Genomic DNA, 27,415 nt, shown 5'->3' with positions numbered 1-27,415 from the left:
CGGGGTATTTTCGACGAGGGGTATTTTCCGCGAGGGGGGTAGATTTTCCACGGTGGGGGTATTTTCTGTGGTGGTATTTTCTGTGGGGGGGGGTATTTTACGGGGGGATAAATGCCTAGAACCCATAGAATTATACTCTTAAGAAACACTATATTGTTATAAATACGATCATGATACATGGAAAAGTAAATTATATAGTACTACTGTTATTCTATTAGGACTTTTCCTTAAAATGTTATCAACAACATTAGCCGCTATCCCCCCTCTATTACAGAGCTGTCCCTGAGGTTGCGGGTAACCCGGGAAAAATTAAGGTACTTGTTAAATATTTATAACACATCTCGATTGTGTGCTGGATATTTAACAAGTACAAAAATTAATTACAGCACTCACCTCACAACTCAAATAAAAGCAAAAAAATCCAAATAAAAGTGATAAATTCGATCAAAGTAGGCAATCATCCAAGTGCCTCCTTCCTTGATGTAGCACCAGGGACGGCTGACCCTGTTGCCCTACCCCTAAGAACAGATATGTTCTTTTTTTCCTAACCTAGTCTGTTTTTAACCTCACCTGGATTGAATGAGGGTAGAGTAACAAGGAAACTCTGGCATAAGCTTATTCTCCAGGCTCCTATTTTTATCTTGCAGAAAAACTAAAAGTATTGGTGAAAATACTTCAAATAAAAAGGGAAAGCAGATAACCCTATACCACCTGCCCAGAAAAATGCCCATTTTGTTAAACAGGCGCTTCGGCCGAATGTGACTCCAGACTTCCACCCCCCGTACAAAAATATGCAAACTTGGCTGCAACATGGTCTGTACCAATCCTAGAGCCTACATCTTCTTCCGATCAAGGTTTATATGGGCAATTAGATGCAGATGGCCGGAAGAAGTTGGATGAAATACAAAAAGAGCAAGAAAGGGCAGATATTCACGGTTTCAAAACCTTTCAAGGACCGGGGAAGCTGAGCGAAGACAAAAACTTTAAGGATCTGCTTAACGAAAATTATATCGTTAACATATATCACTTCGCTACGGAATTGCTCAAGATAAATGATCACTAGTAAGTATTTTTTCAATACCACCGATTGAACTAATTTAATGGAACTTATAGGTATACAAATTATAAGTAAAAATAGCGAACTAAGATAAAGATTAATTTGTTAAAGTTAAAAATCCGGCAGTTTTTGGTCTTGCAGGACTCTAAGATTCACCATGGTGGAATCACAACTAAAACAAACTCTGTGTAAAGTTTAAGTCACAATTCAGGATTATATGATTTTTAGCTGAGCCTTTTTAGGTCTTTTTCTGATTATCTCACCTTCCCTGAGATTCAATTCACAATTGATGTCCTTTTTTGATGAACTCTTAAGAATATTTATTCTGATTTTTTCGTAAGAGGTAGCCCAATACTAATAGGCAATTTAATTATTTTACAAAGAAAAAGCTTATTGAATTACGGCTCTTTAATAACATCAGAAGAACCTGTTTTTGCAGAACAGTCTTCGAACTCTTTGGGGAAAAAGCAAACAATATGCAAAAAAAGGGTGTAAGACACAGCTGAAATTAAAAAAAGTTCCAAGTGTATTTAAACTTCAGAATACTCGTGCACAAGATCCTGTACATAGTAGGGGCTGCATAGTGAAGGTACTATTACCTATAAAGGGCAAAAGTCATTATTGAATTGTTCAGGCTTTTTTTTTATCTTTCATTGGTCTTCTTTTTCCATTTTTTTTATCTTGTGCCAAACTACTGAAAGAGGTACGTTTTTTGTAAAGTATACATACGTTTTACTATGTTAACATTACTGGAAAATGAACAGTTTTTCGTAGAGAGCAGCTGTAAATAAAGAGCAGCTTGAACCTATAGTAACCATAATTCTAAATGATGCATCACAAGAAATGTATTTTACGCGGATTCCAAAAGAGTTAAATTAATTTAGTTTAGTCTTACCAATAAAAATTGTTTGTTATTGGGAAATATACAAAAACTTTTTGGGAGAGAGGAAGAAGATTTTACATTGTAAATATTTCATGAAGAATTTTCAGCGAGGATGGTCTTGTTCAGGAGGGGCTTTTTTTTACCCCGGAGGAATTTTTAATTTAAAATTATCTCCTTGGTAAAAGTGAATAAAAGTGTTTAGCGACGGCTTATGATCCATGGTTATCTATCCAAGTAGAACTAATTTTTCTTGGGATAATCCACTAAGGGGGGGGAAGAGATGGTCCAGTATTTATTGAAAATGATCAGAGATTAAATTTAAAAAAAAACAATTTTTTTTGCTAATAATAAGAAGTAACATTAGGCCTATAACTTAAAGGGATAAGGAGATATTCCGTACATGAGGGGGCTGCCTACATTCCTTAATCCCTCGTTTATTATTATAAAAAAATATGTGTCTTAAAAATAAAAAAAAACATTTTATTCCAATTCAATGGAGCTTGGGTTTCAGCAGTTACTCTTTAAGAATTTTGGTAAGAAGTCAAACTTGAGGGTAAAGAGCGAGGAATTGAGGAGGGGTAGCTCTCTCATGTTTGGAATAATTTATGTTCGTTTTGTTTTTATACTGCTGCTTACTTTCTCTTGAAAAAAAAAACAGTTTTTTTATTTGATGATAAATAGACCTTTAAAAAATAAACTTCTAAGATCAGTTTCATTTCATCTTCCACCCTCCCTTTCTTCTTATATAGCAGTAAAAAATTTTAGATTAAAAAAAAAGAGAAGCTCAATTACCCTTTCCTCCTAGCTGGGAAAAAGGCGATCCTGGGCGGCCTAAAATACAAAAATAGGAAAAATCGGTCCTCTTCTTCGAATTTATTTTGAATGCACTGGCTGCAGAGAAAAATTCACGTTGACGAATGAGTCAACAGCATCAACAGTAACTGTGAATCTTGAAACTGTGAATCTGTGAATATATCTTGTGAAAATTGGTGCTAAAACTATGATATGAGCTATGAATAAAACTCTTCTAAAAGAGTAAATTGTTCGTTAGTTTCACAAATAGTTGGAAACCAATAAGTGTTGCAATCTTTTCTAACCAGTTTCTTGCCATCTTAGGTTTCTGCATCTTAAATATTATTTCAACGTTAAAATAAAGACAAACTACAAATCATTTGCAAGGGAATATCCCGCTTTGTTTTTTTGGGTAAAAGGCTTTTTTTTTGGGGGGGGGGGCTAAAAGAACAATTAAAAAATTTTGTGATCAAATTTTTTGTAATATTTGCAGATGACGTAAAAATTTCGGGGCGGGAGTGGTCAAACCTGGCAACTCCTCCCACGTGGATACGGCTTTTGTCATTCATATTTTTTTTGTCGACAAGCTTGACCTTGATGGGACTATGGCATAAAATGTAAATATCGTTTATGCTTGGCTCCCCACGGAGTAAACCAGTTTTTAAGGTACAAAGGTGATTTTGCCGTTTCGAAAATGTTTTTAAATAAAAAAAAAAATATATACCTCTGAAGTACCTACTGTCAACCTCCCTTTACCACATTGTTTGAGGTCTGTACTTCTACATCTGTATATTTTTTAACACAGTAGACAGAATATACCAGTAAGCTTATCGCAGATAATTTCTGGTCTTCGTTCTCGTTGCGAACAAAAAGCTCCTCCCACTTATTTCTGCATTAGCGGGAATGCAGGTTAGTCTATTTCCAATTGTTTCAATGCACTTTGATGGAAACAAACGGAAACAGACTAACCTGCATTCCCGCTAATCTGACTTCGCCTGTGTTTATATCTGCAAAAGCGTTCTCCGGAGCACTCGCACCCCGGTCCGGGTTTTTATAATGGGTGAGATAGAGAATGATCATACTGGATTATATATGAACTGTGATTTTTTAAAGAAAGGTTCAGGTTCTGGCGGTCTGGTACGGATATATATGAAATCTTTTATTTTACAACAAATGTTTTGTTTTGTAATAAGAAAGCTATCACATGACATAAAGCTTGTCAACAATGATCTACAAACTTAACTGATGGGGAAAACAACCTAGAGATTATTGACTTTAAAACAAGCATACGACAGAAAAAATGGGTTAAATTTAAATAGAGTAGTGGAAGAAGCTTAATTCAGTTTAAATCCGTATTTTCTCTCTTTATTTTTTTTTGTAAATGGGAAAGCAGTGAAAAATTATATAAATTATTTTCTTTTGTAACGTTTTTCGATCCCCCAAAAAATGGCTAGCTAACCCGAATCAACTATATTGTGCAAGCATCCTTGAAGGAAAAAACTGGTAATTTGACTATAAAATAATCCTTTCAGATTTACAACTAAACCTGAAAAAATTCCAGGTGCCAAAAACTGCTCAGCCGTTATTTCTTTCTTTTTTCAATCTCACTTCAAAATCTTATCAGAAAGCCGTCGGAAAGAAAATTTCCGTAGACAGAAGTTGTCAAACCTACTTGCTAAACAAGAATGAATTACATTGGTTGGCTTTGGTCCGCCCTATATTTTACTTTTGACCAATAAACCACGCCGATTGAAACATATGGGAAATGATAAAGTTGCAAAAAGCGCCACCATAACGGAATAATTTGGATGGAGCCGATCGAAATGAGTCTTTACATAACCGCTAATCAATAGTATTTGTTGATTTTACAATTTTACATTTCCTTTTTATCTTTTAATGAATAACCTTCAATTTCTAGTCCCAAATGCGCTTCTCAATGGTTTACTCAACTTTACTCATTCTTGAATTTATTTTTCATGCTCTTAATCCCTTAACTTGACGCCGATGCTTTTCCAGGATTACCACTAAAATCTTTTAATTTCTAACTTTTATTTTCTAAATGTATAAGTTTATGTCAGAAGCCCTCAATTTTCCCATTTCTCCTTAACTAATGCAATGAGGCTCAAAAACCTTAATCACGTTTCTCAAGTCTTCATTGCTTAGATACCTAGATATTTTTTCAGCACATATATATGGTAATTTAAAAAAGCCGTTAAAAATTCTTTTGGCTGACTCAAGTGACTCATTCCTTTTCATACCCTCTCTGAAGTTACTTTTCAGTATGCTAGCATATAATGGAAACTCCTTTTGGTAGTTTGCTGTGTTTGATACTTCCACCACATTTTCATTCCTCATGTATGCTTCTAACGAGCTTACTCCTTTTGCCAAAATGTCATAAAACGATATTGTGGTATTAACAATGTTCTTTCTCTTCATGCTTGCTAGTTCTGTCTCACCTTTATTCCGAAAGTCCCTTGCATCGTCATCGTCATATAAACATCTCAGCAATCGTTCATTTTTTTTACTTACATATAAATTTGCCACTTTCAATTTTATTATGTGGTTAATAATAAGCATAGCAATGCTTTGCTCTAATTTATTATCAATACCACATAATTTTTCGGTCAACATTTTGAGACCTGTAAGACCTTCTTCACATATAATATTTATGTCAGGTCCATTTTGCAGCAGAATTTCAACAGCTTGCTCACGTTCGTTAAGACAAGCAAGATGAAGAGCTGTTCTCCCATCTTTGTTTCTAGAGTTAACTGTAGCACCGTGCTCTAGCAAAATAAAATGACGTAATTTTAATTTAGAATTATTTAAGAGGGAATACACATCATAAGAGTACAAAAGTTATGACGTCATCTTCACAATATATAGCATAGATGTGAAAAAAGGGTTTTATGTGCCTTTAGATTACAGAAAGAAAAGAACATAAAATGCCAGTTGATGGAGTTGTAAGTAAGGAAAGGAGGAAATCACCCAAGCAAGTAAAGTATATAACCAAGAGGTTATTATATGCAGTTTCTGGTGGAGAACTAGAAGTAGCAAAGGAATTAATCAATTCTTATGGGCTGTTTTACTCAAAAGAATACACAGATGGATACAAATTACTTTGTGAAGCTTTGATCAAAAAACATATAGCTATTGCTAAATTACTTTTACATCATGACTGTAAAGTTAACATTGAAAACGGAATGTTTTTTAATATAACACCACTTCATTTGGCAGTTGAAAGTGGTGACATAGAAGTTGTTAAGATGGTTTTAGACAAGGGTGCTAGGATTGATGCACAAGACCTATTGGGCGAAACTCCACTTTATAAAGCAGTAAAAAACGGAAAAAGATGCTCACACATTGTTGATTATCTTTTGAAGAGTGGAGCTGATGCTAGTATAGGAACAAATAATGGTTCAAGTCCACTTCATGAAGCTGTTTTAACAAGAGACTCGCATAATCGGAAATTATTGCTAGAGCACGGTGCTACAGTTAACTCTAGATACAAAGATGGGAGAACAGCTCTTCATCTTGCTTGTCTTAACGAACGTGAGCAAGCTGTTGAAATTCTGCTGCAAAATGGATCTGACATAAATATTATATGTAAAGAAGGTCTTACAGCTCTCGAAATGTTGACCAAAAAATTATGTGGTATTAGCAATAAATTGGAGAAAAGGATTGCTATGCTTATTATTAACCACATAATAAAATTGAAAGTGGCAAATTTATATGTAAGTCAAAAAAATGAAAAATGGCTGAGATGTTTATATGACGATGACGATGCAAGGGACTTTCGGAATCAATGTGAGACAGAACTAGCAAGCGTGAAGAGAAAGAATATTGTTAATACCACTATATCGTTTTATGACATTTTGGCAAAAGGAGTAAGCTCGTTAGAAGCATACATGAGGAATGAAAATGTGGTGGAAGTATCAAACACAGCAAACTACCAAAAGGAGTTTCCATTATATGCTAGCATACTGAAAAGTAACTTCAGAGAGGGTATGAAAAGGAATGAGTCACTTGAGTCAGCCAAGAGAATTTTTAACGGCTTTTTTAAATTACCATATATATGTGCTGAAAAAATATCTAGGTATCTAAGCAATGAAGACTTGAGAAACGTGATTAAGGTTTTTGAGCCTCATTGCGCTACGCACGCTCCTCCTCCATCCCAATCTTCTGCATATCTGCCAAAAAACTTTACCAAATACTAAAAGATGCAACTGCGAAAAGTAAAAAGATCTAACCTGGAGTGAGAGGCGAAGATGGAACGCTTCTATCAAGAAAGGATGACATAATCGCAAGCTGCCAGTACCACTTCCAGAAGCTGCTGAACCCCAGTCACAACATTTCTTCCACTCAAATGCCTCTCAATAATAGCGCCACTGCACTCCAGCCAAGCAACCCTAACTCAGTACTACTGAGTCAACAAGCCCCAAACAGCAACATCAATGTTCACCCCCCCCCCTCAATACAAAAGATCAAAGAGGCAATCAAGAAGCTGAGGAATTTCAAGGCACCAGGCACAGATTATATCCCAGCAGAAGTCTACAAAGCTGCTCCTATTCTCGCTGAGAAACTACAGAAGCTCTTCTGTTCAATCTAGTCTCAGGAACGTTTTCTCCATGAAGGGCAAGACTCAGTTATATTGCCAGTCTTCAAGAAAGGCGATCGCACTGAATGCAAACATTACACAGGGATATCGCTAATGCGCATTGCGGCAAAGATTTTTGCAAGGTTTCTGCTTGACCAATTCCGCGAAGTCTACAACGAAAGAACTCTCACAACCAATCTGGTTTACGAGCCGGCTTGGGCTGTTTTGACCAACTCTTCACCCTGAGACAGATTTTTGAATATAGAGCCAACCATCAGCAAATCACCGTCTCTGTCTTCATCGACTTTATTATGGCCTTCAACTCAGTCATCTGGGGAGGAATTTGGAAGGCAATGGAAGAGGACTGTGTCCCACCTAAGATCATACGACTCATTCTGTCGAAAAAAGTATAAAGTACCAGAATTTGGAAATAGACTTTGAATAATCCAATCCGGTCGCCAAATATTCAATTTTCCTTTTAGTAAGTGTTGCTTTGATGGGATGGCTGTCGAAAGAATGCCATCTTGGAATATTAATCTGGGTAGTTGATAGGGCTCAAGCTTTGCATTAAATGGCGATCTTACACCCCTCCTCTCAAACAGATCAGGATGATTGCATATCTAAAAACGCAAACGAATTGATCACAAAAAAATACTATTGGTATAACTGTATTAGTTGGTATTAGCATTATTCTACTACTTGATAACCTTATTTCACTTTTTTTTTCATTTTTTTTTATGGTGTTATGGTTTTCCAAAGTCAGAGTAGTAGCCTTCTTTAGTCCTCTCTCATTCTAAGTTACTTCGTTTTTTTTCTTTTTCTTGGTAGTTGAGTTGTTTTTGTCATTTGGTGTATAATAAAATTTATTTGATAACAGCTAGCCGTAGCTTCGTGCTTAGCTCTCTGATGGCTCCGTTTAGATATTTCTATCTATTTATTTTCCATATATTATTTTCATGTGTATTTAATTATACATGACACGGCGAATTTAGAAATAATAATAATAATAAAGGAATCTGATCTAACCTACTCAAATCAAACAAAGTTGATAATTTGGACCCCCGAATGTATGGTGCATTTGTACAGCTGAACAATTCTGACTTAGCGTCTGGATAATTCTGAATTATATTCATAATTCTAAAAGATGGCATCTCAATGCTCACGGCAGTTGAAGGTTTATGGAGGAGTCAGACATTCGCTAACGGATTTTCCTGCATTCTAATTTAACTAATTCTTCTCGCAGGTATATTGGAGTTTAAAGAATCATTAGATACTATTTGAGAAAAGACCTCAAAGAACTCGACTCCATTTGTTTTGGTTGGAGCCTCCCGATCTCCAGAGGCTAGAGGGCCAGGGCATCCCTTAGACAAAGGAATAACAGCTTTATTCAATATAGATATTGAGGAATATCTCCCAAGGTCGTTCAGACAGACTTTCAAATATGGTATTTAAAAATCTTAGCTCTAAATAAAAAACAACGGTCAACATATACGTCAACCTAAACAGATTATACAGGAAGATAAAGTATGTATATACACAGATGCATGTTAAGAAAACAAAATATCATTTCGAGCTTTCGACCCTATATATACGGCACCATGTTTAAAAGGGTCAAAATAAAAAATCAGCAGTTTAAACAGGATCCTTTTGCCCTTTTCCCATTCAAACATTTGGTTTTCAACCCGTTTCAGTTGTTTTTCGTTGGTTGGCATTTAGTCAAAAAGGTCTACACGAAGAAAACCAAGGTGAATAATAAAAGACTACAAAACCGAACCAGATCTTAGACATTCATTCATTATTTTTTGGAAGCATAGATATGACTTCTGATGTAATTCATTCTAGAATTTCAAATTTGTAACTTAATTGCCTTTTCTTGTAACTTATTGCGCACAACCTATTGCGTTTTTTTTTTTTTTTTACAAATTGTAAGGACTATTAATTATTGTTAGACTTCCTTCTTTTTTTAGTATTAAGAATTGATTTTGAAAGACCACAAACAAAACGCATCGATAGCACACCAAAAGCGTTGCCAATCTTTCTCGAGGTTCCAGTCATCTAAGGAAGTGCATGTTGAAACTTCCCTTCGCCTTTTAGAAAGATGATATACATTCTGGCTACATATGCCCACAAAAAAGGCACCCACCATAGATAGTTTCTTGGCCTCGCAAAATGTGCTATGCACAGATTGTACACTCAGGGCGCACTAAAGAACTTTAAAATCTGAGATATGTTTTATAATCTTCTTGATTGCTTTGCCATCTTACGGGTGCCATTTAATTTCATCAGTATTTCAAAACTAAACTCAATTTCTAAGGCATCTCTTTTTTCTTACTTGCTAGTTCTCCCTTAACTTCAGCTTCCAATAAATGGTTTTAGATTTTCCAGAGTATTATTGGACATTTCGATGTACTTTCAAAACAACCTGGCCTATACAAGATTTTACAGTTCAATGTAACAAGATAATTTTTTAAGACAATGTATTTAAAAAATGAGCTGCTCCCCCAGAAAAATACTTTTGTTTAACCTGTTTGGAAAACAAAGACATTAACACAGAACGCGTTAGGCACAGAGGCTAGCTCTCAGGATATTCTATTTGAACACGCTAAAAGAGTACACAAAGGTCAGACCATTTAAGTGTGTTTAAAAGGGTATTTTCATTTAAGTCGGTTCTGCATTAGCATCTAACAACCTATTCTAGAAAAAACTCTCAGTTTATAGACTACAGCAAAATCTTTGGAACAATAGTGATTTTTATTTATAAAAGAAAACTTGATGAAGAAATTAAAGCTGTTCCACTTTGGCTAGTTCTCACATTTAAATTAGCACTTGGGACATTTATATAGTTTTCTGTGTTTTTTGTTTTAATTTTTGTGTTTTTTTTGCAAGTTAAGCTTGTATTTCATCCAATGACCAATGTAGAACCACACGAGCCGAAAAAAGGCAAATCCCTATTTTCTGAAAAAAAATTCCTTCTTAAATTGATAATCTCAAAAGAAACAGATGTTTACATTGTCCAAAACTGAAATGCATAATAATTAGGATTTATGGTTCATGGTTCTCTTTTTCTTCTTTATTAACGATACTAACTGAATTACTCCGGTGTCGAATAAAAGAAGAAAAAAAGAACCCTAAGATAAATTTCAGCCACAGGTGCACCACTTCGTTTATGGTATTGTGCCGTACAACATTTCATTTACCATACAAAATTTTACTCTCTGAATTAGTTTTAAATTTTCAGAATTCATGATTTTGTTTGCTTGCCTAAGTACACAACAAGATTTATCTGAAAGGGAGAGGGCCTGAAAATGATTAAAATTACGTTAACTCAAAACTCTTAACCAAGGTAACGGAAATTTTGAAAAACTGATAAGACTTGTTTGTTTTTCCTTCTATTTGTGCCATGATTTATATGTTCTGAACTTATGCCGACAAATTTGTTGTGCATGAGGGCTCTTGTGCACTGTAAAAGCTATTAAATATGCCTGTCCTCCCAAAACAATAGAATCAATACATATGTTGTTATTTGTTTGGTGAACAGTCTCGGAGGGGATTTGATTGAAACTTACTACTGTACTGTTAGTATCTTTGCTAGGCATACCCAAGGGTATCCTTGTCTTTCCTAGAAAATTTTCCAAAATTAACACTCTAATTAGCTTGAAAGGATCCTCTAGAGTGTTTTTTGCCACGAAGACATAAAAGAATTAAAGTTTTGTGTCTGAAACTGGCTTATAAATTTCATGCATTTCCTCTGAATATTGTTTCAGAAGGAAGTCCATGTTGAAAAAAATTGTTGTTAGCTTTTTCGTTTGTTTTTATGAATCCCAGTTACTGGTTTGTCCGATCCTTTAAAAATTGACTGAATTCAAAAAGCTCTTTCTTTAATATTTCAAGTTATTAAGGCGTAGTTAATTTGGATGCCAGTCTAGGAATACTCAATATAGAACAATTATTAGAAACAAATGTAGCACCTCAATAAGAGGGAGTGAGTTAGGGTGGAAATTCTATTGTTATTTGTGTCTAAAATAAAATTAGAATGTTTAAAAACACAGTAATAGCTCTTATTCTCAGATATAGTTACTTCTAAAGATTGAAGAAGAATCTATTTTGGCTCTTCGAAAGAATTGAGTGCTGTAAGTGTTTGTTAAACTGATCGTAATAAAAGTTTTACTGGTTGCCGATAATTGGCCGTTTTTCTTAGGCTAAGCAAAAAACCAGATGTTCTCAAATGGATTCGATGATATTAGTGGGTTCGTAAAACAAAATTTAAACAGATTAGGATTAAAAATGAGGTCTGATAACTGTATTTATCTGTTCGGAATTTTTGACAATATGAATTTGTAAAAAACAATTTTCAACTTCAAACTATGTACCCAGTTTCCAATGAAATATTTTACACTAACTTACTCTTTTTCATGAGTATGAATCAGATCTTAGGTCTTAAATAGTATTGATATAATTTACTGCTTTGTATAAATGTTTTGGCCCAAAGGATCCTTAAATCATTTCTTATACAAGTTTATCTAGACATACGTTCCAAGTTTTAATCAAGTATACAACACTGACAACTCTGTTAATTATTTTGTCTCTTTGCAAGAAATTAAGGTTTTCTTTTGATTACTCATTTGCATAAGCTAAGAAAGTTTCCCCGAAACATCTTTTGACTAGAATATTCGTGAGATCCTCAATTCAAGAATTAATAGCAAGCCTACCTTTCGTCAAATGTTTATTTATAAATCCTTCTCTACGAAATATGCGATTTGCCCAAGACTCACCTTCAGTGATACAAATTTCCTATTTTAGCTCTTTATTGAGTTAGTAATTTTGTTAATAGATAATTTTTATTCATTAATAAAAGATCTAACACCGAACTTGTCAGCCATGACAGAAAATACCAAGAAATAAATATAAATACGACAAACGGGTTCATGGCCACTGTATAAAAATGCCCATATCTAACAAGGAGTCTTCAGCGTAGAAAAAAAAAATAAACTAAAACTAAAAAATATATATAAAACTAAAATAGACTAATATATAGTATACAATTACTTAATATTTACAATTTGAAGCTACCATCGTGAAACCACCTCACAAAACTAAGTGGATTAAACATTTTAAAATAGCAAATGAACCAGGAATAAGTTATTGCAACATGATTTTATGCAAAGCTTTTGATGCTGCTATTCGCATAGGTTTGGTATTTGAACTAACCCCTGGGGGTGTTTTGCAATACTTTATTGTTAAATATTGGTTAATTTTTTAAAATAAATCATAAACGAGTTTACTATATATAATACCAGTATCTCTATTAATTTATAAACCTGCAAAAATATGTTTTTTTTTTTATTTCTAATGCTTCAAGAGCCCATTGAGTGAAACCTTTATCATTGGAAATGGCTGTTGCCTCCTTGAACTGCACAAAATGGTCCACATTACAAAAAATATATGATCTGCTAAGGCTGAAAGTGAAACTTTCTGTAAGTTTTGTAAATTTTAGAGCATTATCTATTGGATTCCGGTTAGACTCCAGCGCCGTGCCGAGGCGGAACGACCAGCGGTGGCAGGGCCAAAATCAGCATACCCCACCGTGCCGCCGGTAAGACGCCGGCGGCGCGCCGCCGGTAAGATGTCGACGGCGTGCCGCCAGCGTGATCGATGTTGACCGCCAACATTAATGTTTTCATCAGTCTTTCTCAAATCACAGCTTAAATTTACAACAGATTCGAGCCTATTCATGAGTTCAAAACTTCACAAGTCGCTGGCGGGAACTGGTCTTCTTCGTTATTCATCAAGAGAAGTAGAAATCTGGTAGAAACGAAATGGCTGTGGCGTTTCAGAACCCTTGCATAATACGAGTAGTTGAAGTATCTATTAGCTATGTATTCTTAACATAAATAATTATCAAATTAGTAGTTTTTTTTATCGAGCATTACTGCATAAAAACTTCAAATGCCGTATCACAAAATTTGTCAGTTATCTGGGTAAAAACTTTGAATATAACTTTGAACTTTGAAACTTAATTTTTTCATAGTGCCCTTTGCCTACATCTGTTTTGTCACCTTTAAAACAGTTTAAATTGGGCGACTTTGATATTGGTTGTTGTTTTTTTTTTGCTCTTTTGGATTCCTAAGAAGACTTCTTGTATTAAAAACTGGTTTTTAATAACAATTAAAAAAAAAGTTTTTTTGGCTTCTTTATAGAATATATGTCATGTAGGCTAAGGCTGAACTGCTGCTTTTTCATTGCTTTTGGCTGCTCTTTTGGATATTATTCATTTTTTCGTTTGGGGATTCATTCCAAATTATAAACTGATAAATACCTAATATCAGTCAAATTATAAACTGCATCTAAAAGGAGTGAATTTATCAAATTGAAAAATACATGATGAACATTTACATTCTCAGACCACACTGGCTATACATGACAAATGAAACTTAGAGAGGAAAAACTCTCTAAGTAGGGTAACCTCCGCCGCCGAGTAGGGTAAACTTCGAAAGGTTAAATTTTCGTTTTTTTTCTTCGTCTTCTTTTTTGTTTAGCACTGAGGACGACTTGGCGGAGGTCCTTGTCGAAATATTTGCTTATATTTTGTCTTCTTCATGGTTCGCCACTGGCTGACAAAATCCTCGTTTTTTCACCCTTTTTGATTTTATTTTTCATTTTGTTAGTTTTTTTTCCCCTCTAAGTTTCATTTGTACATGATGAACACTTCACATGAGAACACTTCAATTACAATGACGCAAAAAACACTTAATAGTTTATTCGCTATGAAGAAAAATGAAGTGCCAGCTATTTTCTTAGGTAAAGAATGAAAAGCTCATCCGTTTTAAGTCCAATTAAATTAAATAATGTGCAGACTGAAGTAGCTCCAGGAAGAAGTTAACATTTTTATCCTAGTCGGTTACTTTTAGTCCAAGCAAAATGTTAGGACACTTAGTATCAGTTATTGAGCTTAAGCTTTGATTTCCAAATGCTCACAAGAATTACCAAATTTAAGAAAGTCGCAACAATGTGTCACCTGTAGTCAAAATACTCAAAGACTCATCTTTGATCCCCACCCAGACTCAAAGCTTCTACTATGGTCATTTCCATGAAAATCTCCAAAGAGTTTCTTTTTAAAATAGCTTTCAAGCGTAGTTAGGGGTATTTAGCCTTTTTTGCTTTTCTTCGAAGATTTGAAAAAAATGTTATAATATTCTGAATGTTATATTTGTGTATATGTTTGGCCATCATTTGTGCGATGATCGAGTTTTTTGAGCCACCGTAGATAAGCAAGAACTTTGCAAAATCAGGCACTCTGAGGTCACAAGACTGTCAAAGACTCCTCCTTGAACCTCCCAAATTGAAAACTTTTATTATGACCTGGCCTTTTAATGTAACTTGGGCACTGGACCAAGGGCACCATTGTTACTCGAGCGCAACGTTAGGTGGGGATGTCGATATCGCTTTCGTCACACGAATTCGTTTTAGTGTGAATCTACCTGGTACATATGAATGAATGTTTTCAAAGTAAACCCGTTTCATCAATAGGAAAAAAACGGATTGGACGCATATGTCCGTTTCCCTTTGGACGATAAAACCATGCAAGTGCTGTATCAAGTATAACTCACGAAAATCTTGTTAATTTTGTCAACTTTTAAACTTTTTGGCATCCCTGCTTTAAATAAAAAAAAAAAAATCAAGGTACTATCACTTAAATATAATAACTCCCTCCCCCCCTTCTGGATACCAGTAGAAAGGGGGGTACCAGCCCCATTGCCCACCCCTGCTGCCACCTACAACTTTTTTACATAATTTATGCATGTTTTTATGGTTTTTGTCAGTGAGAATGAAAAAAACAGGAATTTTCTCACTTAAAAAAACATGAATTTTCTCACTTTTATGGTTATTTTTTTGGACGGTTATAGGTGTTGGTCAATTTATTTTATGTTTTTTATTGAATTCAACATCAATTTATGTCTGTTTTATGTATGTTTGCTGTCAGTGAGTATGAAAAAACAGGAACTTTCTCACATTTATGGATGTCAACAGCAATTTATGTGTCTGTTTTATGTCTTTTCGTTGTCAGTGAGAATGGACATGCTCGACACGAATGTTATGAGATTGTTTGGCTAACCTAACCTGAGAAATTGATTTACATAATCGGTGGGGGAGAATGTATTGATTTACGAAAGGGGGAATTAAGAAACAATCATGGCTTCTTTGATCTTTAGGCTAACCTAACCTGAGAACCTGATTTACATAATCGGCGGGGAAATTATTGATTCACGAAGGGGGAATTAAGAAACATTATGGTTTCTTTGATCTTTAGGCTAACTTAACCTGAGAACTTGATTTACATAATCGGCGGGGGAATTATTGATTCACGAAGGGGGAATTAAGAAACATTATGGTTTCTTTAATCTTTAGGCCTGAGGGATTTATTTATTATTGTTGTTTTGGACAAGTGAATGCTAGGGATGAATGTCAAGGTGTCCAGGAATAGGAAACCGGAAGTACATGCATCCTTCTCAACCAATCAGCGAGTCGGATACATCCTCCTTCTCGGCCAATCAGAGAGCTGGTTACGTATGGTTTTCCCCCAGTTACATAACAATTCGCCCATTGAGATTTCGTATATAACGGACATGCATTGTGATTAAATTATCAGAAAGTATTGTGACACAATGGAAACAACAATGAATGTTTTTGATGAGCTTGAAGCCTTGGCAGCCACAATTATCAATTTGAGTAAATTTTAATTTTTTATTTTCGAAATACAATTATTTTACTTGGTCACCCTCTACTATATTTACGTTAGGACCTCCTCCCCCCCCCCACAAACCAAACCACCGAGCAATCTTTATACTCACTAGGAAACATAAAATATGTTCTTTTTATTACATAAACCTAACACCCCTCCCAGCCCCACTCTGTTTTTACAGGTATAATTCTTGCTAATAGAAATATTTCTCTTTTTTTTTCGATAAATTTATTCTTTCTGTAAGCCTATCATAAAGTGACATTCAACTTCTGTCTATTCCCATAGCTATTAATAAACTGTTTCCATTTAAGCCAACCATCGCCGCTTACTTGACTTAAAAACATTTTCCGCAATGATTTAAACAGGTGACACCCCACAATTGCACTTCCTGCTTGTTAATCCTCTACGTTAGTGACTTAACCAAAAGGTTTCAACGATAAAAAGGATTTGTTTTCTCTTTCTCAAATTAAAACGGTTTTAAGCAAAAGCTTATGGATTCGTAACCTGTATTTGCCGAAGAACCGGTGAAACGGGATTATTTCCAAAAATAATTACCAACAATATATTTAGGACATTGGTGAAAGGGGTTGGGGTTGGGCATGCCTCAATTCTATCACCATTATTGTAAAATGAAAACAAAGTGTTTGCATGAAAAGTAAGGTTAGGTTGGGATGTCTATGAATAAGCCTTTTTTTTATTAATTAAAATAGCATTTGATTTCTGAGTTTAGTATATTTTTATTTTTTGCTTTACTGAAAATGCTGGCGTAGGGGGACTTTCTTAGTGATAAATTCTTTTCTAGCAAAATTATGGTTCGTGTGGATGGTGATACTAATTTTCCTTCTTTTAAAAAAAGGGGGAAATTATTTCAATACTAACTTTTTTCTCTTCTTTAAGGCAAATTGTGAAGAATGCCCGTCGCCACCACCCAGTAATAGAGCAAGGGCTAATAATGCGACCCCTGCGAAGGCGACAGTCATACATTATGGTCACTGGCCGAAGCCTCCTAAAGAAGTGATGCCTGCCCAAGCCGTATTGGAATGCGACATCACTAGCACATCCGCTCTCCTTGGACCTCTAATAGCTGCCCCATCAACGCTAGGTCAGGAGGCTACCCACCAGCATGCTATGTCAGATCCATCCGACACCCAAGCCCAGACGGATTTTGCAAATGTAAGCATTTTTTCCTACCTATCATATAGAAATATCTATCAATTTCTTCCAACTTTTTTAGTCCTTTTCTACATGCACCATTTTCGAACACTGTGTAAAAGTATATCTCAGCGGGATATTGAAAGATTTCTTCTGTTCCAAAGGAAATATAATGTTCTCCCCTTTTGAATCATGTCAAGTGCATACATTCACCCTTTGCCAAATTAGATTAGTGAAGCCAACAAAAAAAAAAATGCACTATATCCCGCTCATAATAAGTAGCAAAATCCATTGAATTATAAATTTCTTTATTAGCGAATGTTTTACATTACCTCTACAATAAAAAAAAACAAAAAAACTTTCTATCTGAATGAGTTGTATATTATGAGAGGAGATGGCTATCTTTTTCAAATCATGTTTTTGTTGTTTTTTTTCCCAGAGCAGATAAAGAGTATTTATATGAAATTATATTTGGGGGGATTACTTGAATAATATAAAATTGTCGCCTTCTATGTCATGCGACGTTTTAGATTGTAAATATCTTATACTAATAAAAGATATGCTGCGGGCCCAAGAAGCGCGGCGGGGATGTGCCGCGGGGTGCGCCGCGGGCCCGAGAAGCGCCGCGGAAAGCGCCGCGGGAAGCGCTGCGGGAAAGCGCCGCGAAAAAAACTAAATAAATAAAATAAAAACAGTCGGGAAGATTTTATGAAAATAAGCTATTTTTTTTTTCAACAAAATCATATTGCCGCCTTCTATGTAAAGCAGCGTTTTAGATTGTAAATATCTTATACTAATATAAGATATTCTTTCAGTTGAATTAACCAAATGCTACTATGCGCATACTGCTGCTACTACTACTACTACTACTACTAAGCGCTGACTTTAAATAATACGTAAATAATAATTCAAATTTTTACAGTAGGGGATGATTTGAACACTTTGAAAATAAACTGTTTTTTCATTTATAGATTGGACGACCATTGGTCCCTTATTCTTTGTCTTCCCCCTCATCAGTTGGAGAAGGTGAGGAGCTCTCAAACAACAAAATTTCACCATGGAGTGATATCGCTAATTCCGACGAAATACCTGATAATATTGATGAGTATTTAAATGATTTTTTAAATGTAGATAATAGCACAGTTGGGCAGGGGGACTTGAGCCAAAATACACTACAGCTTTTAAATGATTTCACAAACGAATTAACTGGGAACCCTCCTCCTCCTCCTCCTCCAGCCTCCGTTACCCTACCGAGTCCACTACAAACAACTGAAGTGGAGCATTCACCAAATATTGTTGAAAAACTTGGGGGAGGGTTTAATATACAAGAGGGGGAGGGGGGGTACAACTTTTCCCAATTTTCAATTGTCCAACACAATTTTAAATGCAATAGTTGTTTACACTGCGTCTTTTGGAGACCCTTTTAATTCACTTATGGGGGGAAAATTTGTTTTTGACCCCGTAGAAATTGTGCACGAGTATGTAGATAAAATTCGTGCACTACTGGAGAGTAAAATTCAATTGTGGTGGAGTGATTCAATTAAGGTTTCTATAGTTTTAAAGGTTTTCTATTTAAATGAGGGGAAAAGTTAAGTTTATTATCATTATGTACACTCTGAGAAGCGCGGCATTTAGCTGAATTGTTATAATTATGAGTTTGCTGTCATGTATTTGTTAGGTCAAAAAATAGCATATCTTGAGAACTTTAATGAAAATGGGAGCGGATCTTTATTTCTTTTTTTAGAAAACCTAAGTGTAAGTATATGTTAATTTAAGAAATATTTTATTTTAAGAGGTGGGGCTAGGTCGGAAAGGGATACAATTTTAAAATATAATCCAGATCTGGTAGGTTGTCGCGGGGTCCAGAAGATCTGTTTTGAAACAGGTCAAATGTGTTTCAAGTATGCTTTCCTCATATCAGCATTCGAGCCTCTAGCACGTGACGCTACCAAGAAGAATTTGGACAACTGGGCTGTACATGGGAAGGACGGGTCCGATTTTCCCATTGTAGATTTCTCTTGTTTAGAGGGTAAATACCCAGTAACGCTTCAATCCATTGATATTTTTGAATGGGCTAATGCCCACTTAAATATTGACGTTACTTTGGTTCAGTATGAAACTGAATTTGAAGATGGGGTTCATTCTAAAAAGAAGGGGGTGGTCTTCCCTGTAAGGAGCCCGTCAATTGATTTGGTCAGACACTGGGTTTGGTTGTTATACACACCACCTAGTGACCCTGCCAATTCAATTGGCCATTTTAACCCTATCACAGACATCAGTAGAGTTCTGGGGGTGGTAGGGATCTAGGGGTACGTTTCTACTGTCCAACATGCCTGTCACAATTCCGTAGTGATATAAAACTACGGAATCATATGAAGCATTTTAGCCGGCATGGCTACCAGACAGTGGAAACGGTTTCAGGGGATAGGGCTATTTTACGCTTCAAAAATTTCCAGAACACACTTCTCCAGTGCAACAAAATATCTTTGGACTGTGAAGCTAAGCTGGTGGAAGTGAATGATCTTTAATTTCTAAACCGAATCAAAGAATATCAGGCTATTGCAGTGTCCTATGCCCACGCGCAACGAGACAGTTCTAACACAAGGCAGTTGTTAGAAATAGTTGAAAAATTAGATAAGAGGGACTGTATGGTCAAGGCACTGACTAAACTAATTGGCATGGCTAATGGCACTATTTCTCGCTTGAGAAATACTCACTACCCTATGGTGTTGTCTGAAGAGGATCGTATCGCTATTAAAAATCAAAAAACATGGTGGGTTGGTAAGGGGGAGCTTGAAGTGGGGCGAAAAAGGGCTAAAGACACCCGAGGCGGTGGGAGGGGGAAAGTCAGGGATCATAATCACTTGTGGCAGGAAATATCCTCGGGGGGTAGTAATTTTAGGGGGGTTGCGCATCAATCGTGTAATTTAAATGTTAGCCAACAGTTTTTTATCCCTGTTTTTATCCACAACTCTAATTATGACTTAAAATTTATTTTACCGGCACTGGCACGTATGCATAGGGAGGGAGGGGGAGTAGATAGTCCATGGGTAAATAGTTCATTTACCTATAACATTATTCCCAAATCAGCCGAGAAGTTGTTGCTTCTCGAACTGAAATGGATAATGGGCATACGTTTTGGAATAAAATCAGGTTTTTAGATTCCTTTAGTTTTTTTCCCAAGGAATTGAGTCAATTGATTCAAGTGCAGAAAAGCGACAATTTTGATAGCTTTCCCTTGCTTAAACAGCACTTTCCAGACGGTGAAATGTATGACCTGTTGACCTGCAAAGGTGTAAACGCATACGACTATTACTGTTCTGGCGCTCGCTTAAGTGAGGTGAAACTACCTCCCATTGAAGCTTCTTATAATTCACTGATCAACAGTGAATACACAGCCGAGGAGTATGAGTTTGCCAAGAAGGTGTGGTCCAAGGGGGATTGTAAAAATGGGTGGGATTATTGTAGACTGTACTTGACCAGTGACGTTCTAACTCTGTTGGATATAGTCTGTAAGAATACAGACCAAATTTATTCAGAGTTGGGTTAGATATAGGCTATTATTTTTCCACACCCCATTTGGTAATGGATTTAATTTTAAAAATTAGTAGAGAGGAAATAGGCCTAATCACAGACGTAGATCAACACCTTTTTGTAGAGCGTTCAATGAGGGGAGGGTATGTTTTTCATGGGGACCTCGTCTTATCAACCGATCCGAGCCGACAAAGCACCGGTGTAAAGTCAAATGCAGTGTTCTTAGACATGAACTCATTGTACCCCTCTGCAATGTCACACTACTCTTTGCCGTGTGGGAACTATCAATGGCTTGAGAATCCTTGTGAGTTCCCCGACATTACCACCGTCGAGGACAATGGGCCACAAGGATGGTTCTTTGAAATTGACGGTCACATTCCGCTGGCGCTTTACGACTCAGTCAAAGATTTTGTCTTACCCTGTATCAATCGGCCCGTGAGCAGGGACTCTCTGAGCCCCTACAATCGATCATTGGTTGAAGATATGGGGATGCACTGGACTCCCTCCAAACAGAAACTGATTGCTGATTTGGACCCTAAGGAGAATATCGTTGTTCATCATGTGCTTTTGCACTGGATGGTGAACAATGGTTTCAAGATCACCAAAATACATAGGGTCCTGCAGTTCAATCAGCGACCATATTTGAAAACGTTTATCGATACTTTTGTCGTTAAACGTTCTAGGGCAAACTCCAGGGTAGAGAAGGAAATGTATAAGCTCATCCCAAATTCAGCGTTTGGTAAAATGTGTGAAAGTTTTCGTAACAGTTCTCGCTGAGAAGTTGTGGATGACCCCCAAAAATGTGCATGAATTATTGACGACCCTAATGTCAAATGATTCACGAGCTTAGAGGCCTGACTGGTTCTTTTACACAGGCGAAAGCGAAATGTGGTACTGAACAAGAATATAGCAGGCGGCAGTTCAGTACTGGAAATTTCAAAAAATCTCAGATTTTCGTTCTTTTACAAAGTGTGCAAGGTGCAATTGCCCCGGGAGGGGAAGGTTCAAGTTTACTCTGGGGATACGGATTCTCTGCTGCTAAAAGTAAATGGGGCTGAACATTTATTGGATAATTTTGAAAAGGGGGGACACATGAGTTCGCGGATGGATTTCACCAACTGGAATCCATCACTTTACCCCGAGTTGGTGAAACGTCAAGCCCCCAACCAACTATTAATGTTAAAATCAGAGACGGGGAGTGATTTGATATCCAGGGGGGTAGTCCCGGGCCCCAAAGTTTATTGCGTTGAAACTCATAGTGGGGACGATAAGAAGGCGTGTAAAGGGGTGCCTACACATTTTGTAAAGAGCAATTTCAACATGAGCGTGTACAGAGACTGTGTAGAAAGTAGCCTAGTGCCGAGAGCACAAGTGCTTACAATTCGCTCTCTACAGTATAGAAATTATGCTGTAAGAGTGGAAAAAAATGCAATGTCATGTGTATCCGACAAAGTCTATGTGCTCGAGAATGGTGTGAGTGTCCTACCTCATGGCCACTACCGTATTTCAGACCGAGTTGAATGCATAGACTATCGTAATCAACTTGGTCTGGATAAATTAACCTAACTTGAACTAACCCAACCACTTACCAACTAACCACCACCACCACCAACCCGTTACTAAATTAAATGCTCCAACTAACCATCACCAACCCGTTCATAAATTAACTAACCCCAACTACCCCACCCTTAACCTGTAGCAGCAGCAGCCGCAATGACCGGACAACTATTGTGTACTTTTTTTTTCACCCCCGCGGTTCCCGGGGGGAGGGGGGGGGGTCTTTCCCGCGGCCGCACAGGGGGGAGGGGGGGGTCCCACCCGCGGCCGGCTGGCCTTCGGCCCCGCGATCCTGGAGGGGGGACTCACCTTTAAATTCACTATAATGTTCAACTGTGCTATCCCATGATTTTCAAGTGTTTTCGGTTTTTGTTGTTGTTGTATAGAAAAGTGTTTTTTTTTGTACAGAAATGTGTTTAAAGACAATAATTGCTGCTGATGGACAGAAAAGTGTTGTATAGAAAAGTGTTTTTTTTTTTGGGTTTTTTTTTAAGACAATAGGTGCTGATGATGGACAAAGGTGTTTTTTTATTGTACATAGTGTGTTATAAATGCACTTCATTTTGAAAAAATAGAGTTTCAATTTTGACCACGAAATTTTTTAAAATGTTCTTGTTGGACAAGTGTTATTTTTATCGTTGCAGTTCATGTTGAACAAATATTTCTTTTCATACAGTGCTGAAATAAATGCTACCATGAAATATTGTTTTTTGTCAGGTTGTTCTTGAATAGATAGATCTATGGGGAAAATTATTGCTACTTATTCATTGGACACGTATGACTTATAGTTAGTTGTAGTTCAACTGTTGTCAACAGCATGTATCAATTTAAAACACCCTTCAGATCGTTTCTGTGTGGTCCCTCAATGTCGGGGAGAACAACACTTTTAACTAAAATAATTCAAAATTGCAATAAAATGTTTTTGGAAAAGCCGAAAAAAAATCTACTATTGTTATAGTATTTGGCAGGAGTCCTATGATAAAATAAAAGCTATTGCCACAACCATACCAATACAACTCATACGGGGACTTGATGTTTTCAATAGTATTGAATCGAACTCGTGGTTGATTATTGATGATTTGGCTCAATTCATTGAACAGTTCTCACAGGAAATGCTACAACTGCTCACCGTTCGCTCCCATCATGAACAAATTTCCGTTACTCTGGTTCTACACAATCTGTTTCATCAGAGCAAATGTATGCGAACTCTTGCTTTGAATTGCACCTTCTATATTATCTATCGAGTTGTTCGTGATTCTAGCTCACTCATAACTCTCAATAAGCAAATATACCCCGGCACCCCTAAATTTCTGTTGTCAGCGTACACTCAGGCGACTAGCAAGCCCTACGGTTAAATTTTGCTGGATCTTAATCAGAGCACAACCGAGGATCTACGTGTAGTCACCGACATTCTCGACAATGAAATTACAGTATATCTTCCGGTGAACAGTAGAAAAGGCTATTAGTTGCCATTATGACACTGAAGAAACTACACGAACAACGGCATTTATTTTCCGTTTTAAGCACTTCAAAACCTCCGCTTAAGAAGGCCATACTCAAACATGGGGTTGACAATGATTTCATTAATCTAATATCTGTACTTTGTTTAAATTTAACTGAGGGCAATTTTCAACTGCCAGAAGGTGTTAGACAACAGACAAAGCAACATCGTTCCACTGTACGCGCCTTGGATTGTAAAAACAAGGGGAAAAAAATTAAAAGAACACAGCTCCTTCAAGCAGGCGGTAGTTTTTTCAAACTATTACTGCCAATAATTGCAGGTCTTGTAAACAGTTTTCTCTAGAAAATGGCTAAACCCTATAAATTGACACCATTTGAACTTGTCCTCTCGCCCGTCGAACATTTTGAAGACAATCTAAGCAAATTCATTAATGATGAGAATATTGCCGATGACAAAAAACGGCTTTTACTCCAAGATGCATTGCGACGTGTGGACAAACATAAACTTTATCGTGAGAGACCTGCCACCGTCGCCGCCGCCACTGATCCCTCTAAACAGGAAACATCTACTCAAAATTCTGCGCAATCAAAGGAGAAAGAATTAAATTCAATTGTATCGAAAATTGGAAACCTATTGCCATTGACCTATCGAGAACAGAGTAAAAGATTATTATCATATCTCGTGTTGGAAACTGATGATCAAGTTCAAGTCGATAGCACTGGGAAACGAGTTTTAATTCAGGGAAAAATATATAATCTTGTTGAATTAATATGTGATATGGTGATGATTAGTAAATAGATATTATCAATTGCCGATAATCTATAAAACTTTCTGAGTGTATCAGACTTCCCCATAAATCTTATTTGCAATAAGTAAATTCCAAAGAAACGACGGAACTATTGTCCTCCTCCAACAACATCAACACCACCATTTAAAAAAGAAGAAGAAGATTCAGTATTTGAAAATACTATCAGCACACCTGATTTTAAAATACTTGTAGTTGCTAGTCAAAAGCAAAAACGAATTAATTCACCCTCTAGTGTGCAAAAGGGGAGTGGACATTACACTACATGCTTACATTCAAAATGGATGAAGTTCTGATAGGTGTCTATGAAAATGTTGGTGAGGCGGGGAGTTTAAGTTCCCCCAAAACGCTTTCTAAAGCTGTCTCCGGCACCACCACCACATTGAAAAATGCAAAAAAGGATCTAGAAAATGAATCAAATTGCAATCTATACTAAAATCGCAGATTTTACAACAAACAATATTGACTCACTAAAGCCTTTTTCTTAAGACCTAGCCGGAAAATGGATTTGGTAACTCCTGATACTATACAACAGCGTCAGACGGTACTAGCAACAGATCGTAGTAAGGCGCACCGTACCTTTCGTAGATACTAATATGTAAGCAGACTGCAGAAACAGAGAGGTGTAGACGATTATAGCGCCATTAAAAGCCTTATAGAACTAGATTCATATAAAAAAAATTACTCGGATCGCGGCAGTGAATTTGTTAATCCCCATGTGCAAAAGGTTCTTTTGAAATATAATACAATACTTTATCATAGTCACAGCCCGATAAAGGCTGCATTGGCTGAACGATTAATAAGAACGATTCGTCTATTAATTTCAAGATATTGTACCCTGAAAAATACATCGGCTTTTATTCATAATTTAGATAAAATCATGCAGATATACAAACATCCAACAACTCAATCTCTGTCCAACTTACTCCCCCGGGACGTTCACTAGAAACAAAATACTTTTGATGCTTTTCTATAGCGATACTCCAATGGTGAAAAAAAAAAAAAAAATTTGACGAAGAAACTTGATGTAGGTGATACTGTTCGAATTAATAGAACTACCAATATTTGTGAAAAAGGGAACTATTTATGGAGCACAGAACTTTTTAAAGTGTCCTAAATCCTGGACACCGAGCCCACGACATATCGACTGCGAGACACCAAAGATGATGAGATTCTCGGTGGTTTTTATGAATATGAACTACAAAAAGTTAGAAACACTAGCGAAATGTATCAAATTGAAAAGATATTAAAGAGTCGTACTCGTAGGGGCAAGAGACAGTTGCTTGTTTGCTGGCTAGGATAAAACTCATATTTTGATTCTTGGGTCAGTGCTGAAGATATTAACAATGCCCAATGATTTCTATGTGACTTTCATGTCCAATGTTTCTGATCTTCTCTACAATGACTTGAATAGAACAAGTGATTTATTGACGAAACTCTCCCCCACCATCAAATTTGACGACAATGGAAAGTATGAAATGGCTCTTGTCGACTGTATTCTCAAAAATACCTACGACATCCTGAGAAAGGATCGTAAATATGAAATATAAATTAGACCCTATGATTGGCCGCCACCACCATCCTCAAGTGATCAAGAAAAAATTCAAAAAATCAATTGGATGAACTATCCATATATTGAATTACCCTACGAGGAACTCACCTGTATGAATGATTTATGTCGTTTTATTAATAAAAGAATTTCTGCTCGAAAAAAGGAGCTTTTCATTTCAACTATTCAAAGTAGGAGGGTAAGATCTACATTAGTTCACCTATTGCCAGTGAAAAGGTTATTCTCAATGATAACCTAAAGGATGTTCTTGGCTTTAAGCTCAATATAATCAATGGCAAAAGTGCCGGAAACACTAATTTCATTTTCGCTGACTATCTGCCTGCCTTCTCCACAGACACTTGTATATTTCTCTACGCATCATTTGCGGAAACATCTCGGGACGGTAATTCAAATTTTACCCTCCTGCGTGTTCTTAATCAAAAAACTAATCGAGAACAAATTCATCACTGAAATATAAAGCATATTCAATCTATTCCCGTACACACTTCCTATTTGGAACTCTGTCAGTTAACACTAAGAACCGAATTGGGTGATCCCATAGCAATTTCAAAAGGTTTGGCTGTGATTATATGCCATTTTTGTCCCATTGTTCAAAAGCAAGATGTCTAATAAAAAAGTGGTATTCACTTGTCCTGATATGGACTGCTATGTTAATACTCTTGGCCAAATACAAATGGGCAATGCAATGGAGTATTACAAGGGTCACTCGTCAATGTCTGACTATGGTCTTGGCAGTTGGTTTGCTAAACTCTTTCGCTCTCCATAACCTCTGACTAGAAAATATCTTGTCCCGGTTGCAATAGATTCAGAACTCTTTAAAGTCTACGATTGGAGTTCTTACAAGGATTTTAAAAAAAGTGCTTCGGAAAATCTTAGGTCCAGTGCGCGAACCCTTGGCGAGAAATTAAAACCAAATGGTAAAGGCTTAAAAAGGTCGAGAAACAATGCATCACTCATCAGTCTCCACTCAGGTCGGAAACGAAAGACATCATCCCTCTTGTCAAATAAAAGATGGAAAAAGCCGACACGTGCTGTAAACAGAAGAAGAAGTCCCAGGAAGAAAATTGTTAGATCGAAACTAGATTTCTTCTCCTAAAATGTCCTACCTACCGCATAAGGATTCTCAACCTTCAATCACCGCCTCATTGAATCTATTCAATGCTGAAAATGTTGATGTGAGTGTAAAACATGGATACTATGAACAATTTTATCCACAACAACCCCTTTCCAATAATATCCACTTTCAAATTAATTCCAATGATGACTACT

The 27,415-nt window shown here is 36.4% G+C and overlaps 2 protein-coding genes across 2 annotated transcripts; one reads left to right on the top strand and one right to left on the bottom strand.

The window, feature by feature from the left end:
- Positions 1-4,835: 4,835 nt before the first annotated feature.
- On the bottom strand, positions 4,836-10,689 carry LOC148938653 (uncharacterized). The gene is made up of 2 exons (XM_089107636.1): positions 10,539-10,689; positions 4,836-5,513 (listed from the first exon to the last, which is right to left on the bottom strand). The coding sequence occupies exons 1-2, from the start codon at positions 10,569-10,571 to the stop codon at positions 4,836-4,838; spliced, it is 711 nt and encodes a 236-aa protein (XP_088963762.1). The 5' UTR covers positions 10,572-10,689.
- On the top strand, positions 5,675-6,946 carry LOC148938654 (uncharacterized). Its single transcript, XM_089107635.1, has one exon. It carries the CDS (start codon positions 5,675-5,677, stop codon positions 6,944-6,946), a length of 1,272 nt encoding a protein of 423 aa, XP_088963761.1.
- Positions 10,690-27,415: the final 16,726 nt, after the last annotated feature.

Source organism: Artemia sp. Qi Xiang Cuo, unplaced genomic scaffold (genome assembly GCF_049724085.1).
Source record: "Artemia sp. Qi Xiang Cuo unplaced genomic scaffold, ASM4972408v1 HiC_scaffold_3052, whole genome shotgun sequence".
Taxonomy (NCBI): domain Eukaryota; kingdom Metazoa; phylum Arthropoda; class Branchiopoda; order Anostraca; family Artemiidae; genus Artemia; species Artemia sp. Qi Xiang Cuo.
The sequence above is the reverse complement of the archived record's forward strand: the minus strand, read 5'-3'. Positions and strand labels throughout refer to the sequence as shown.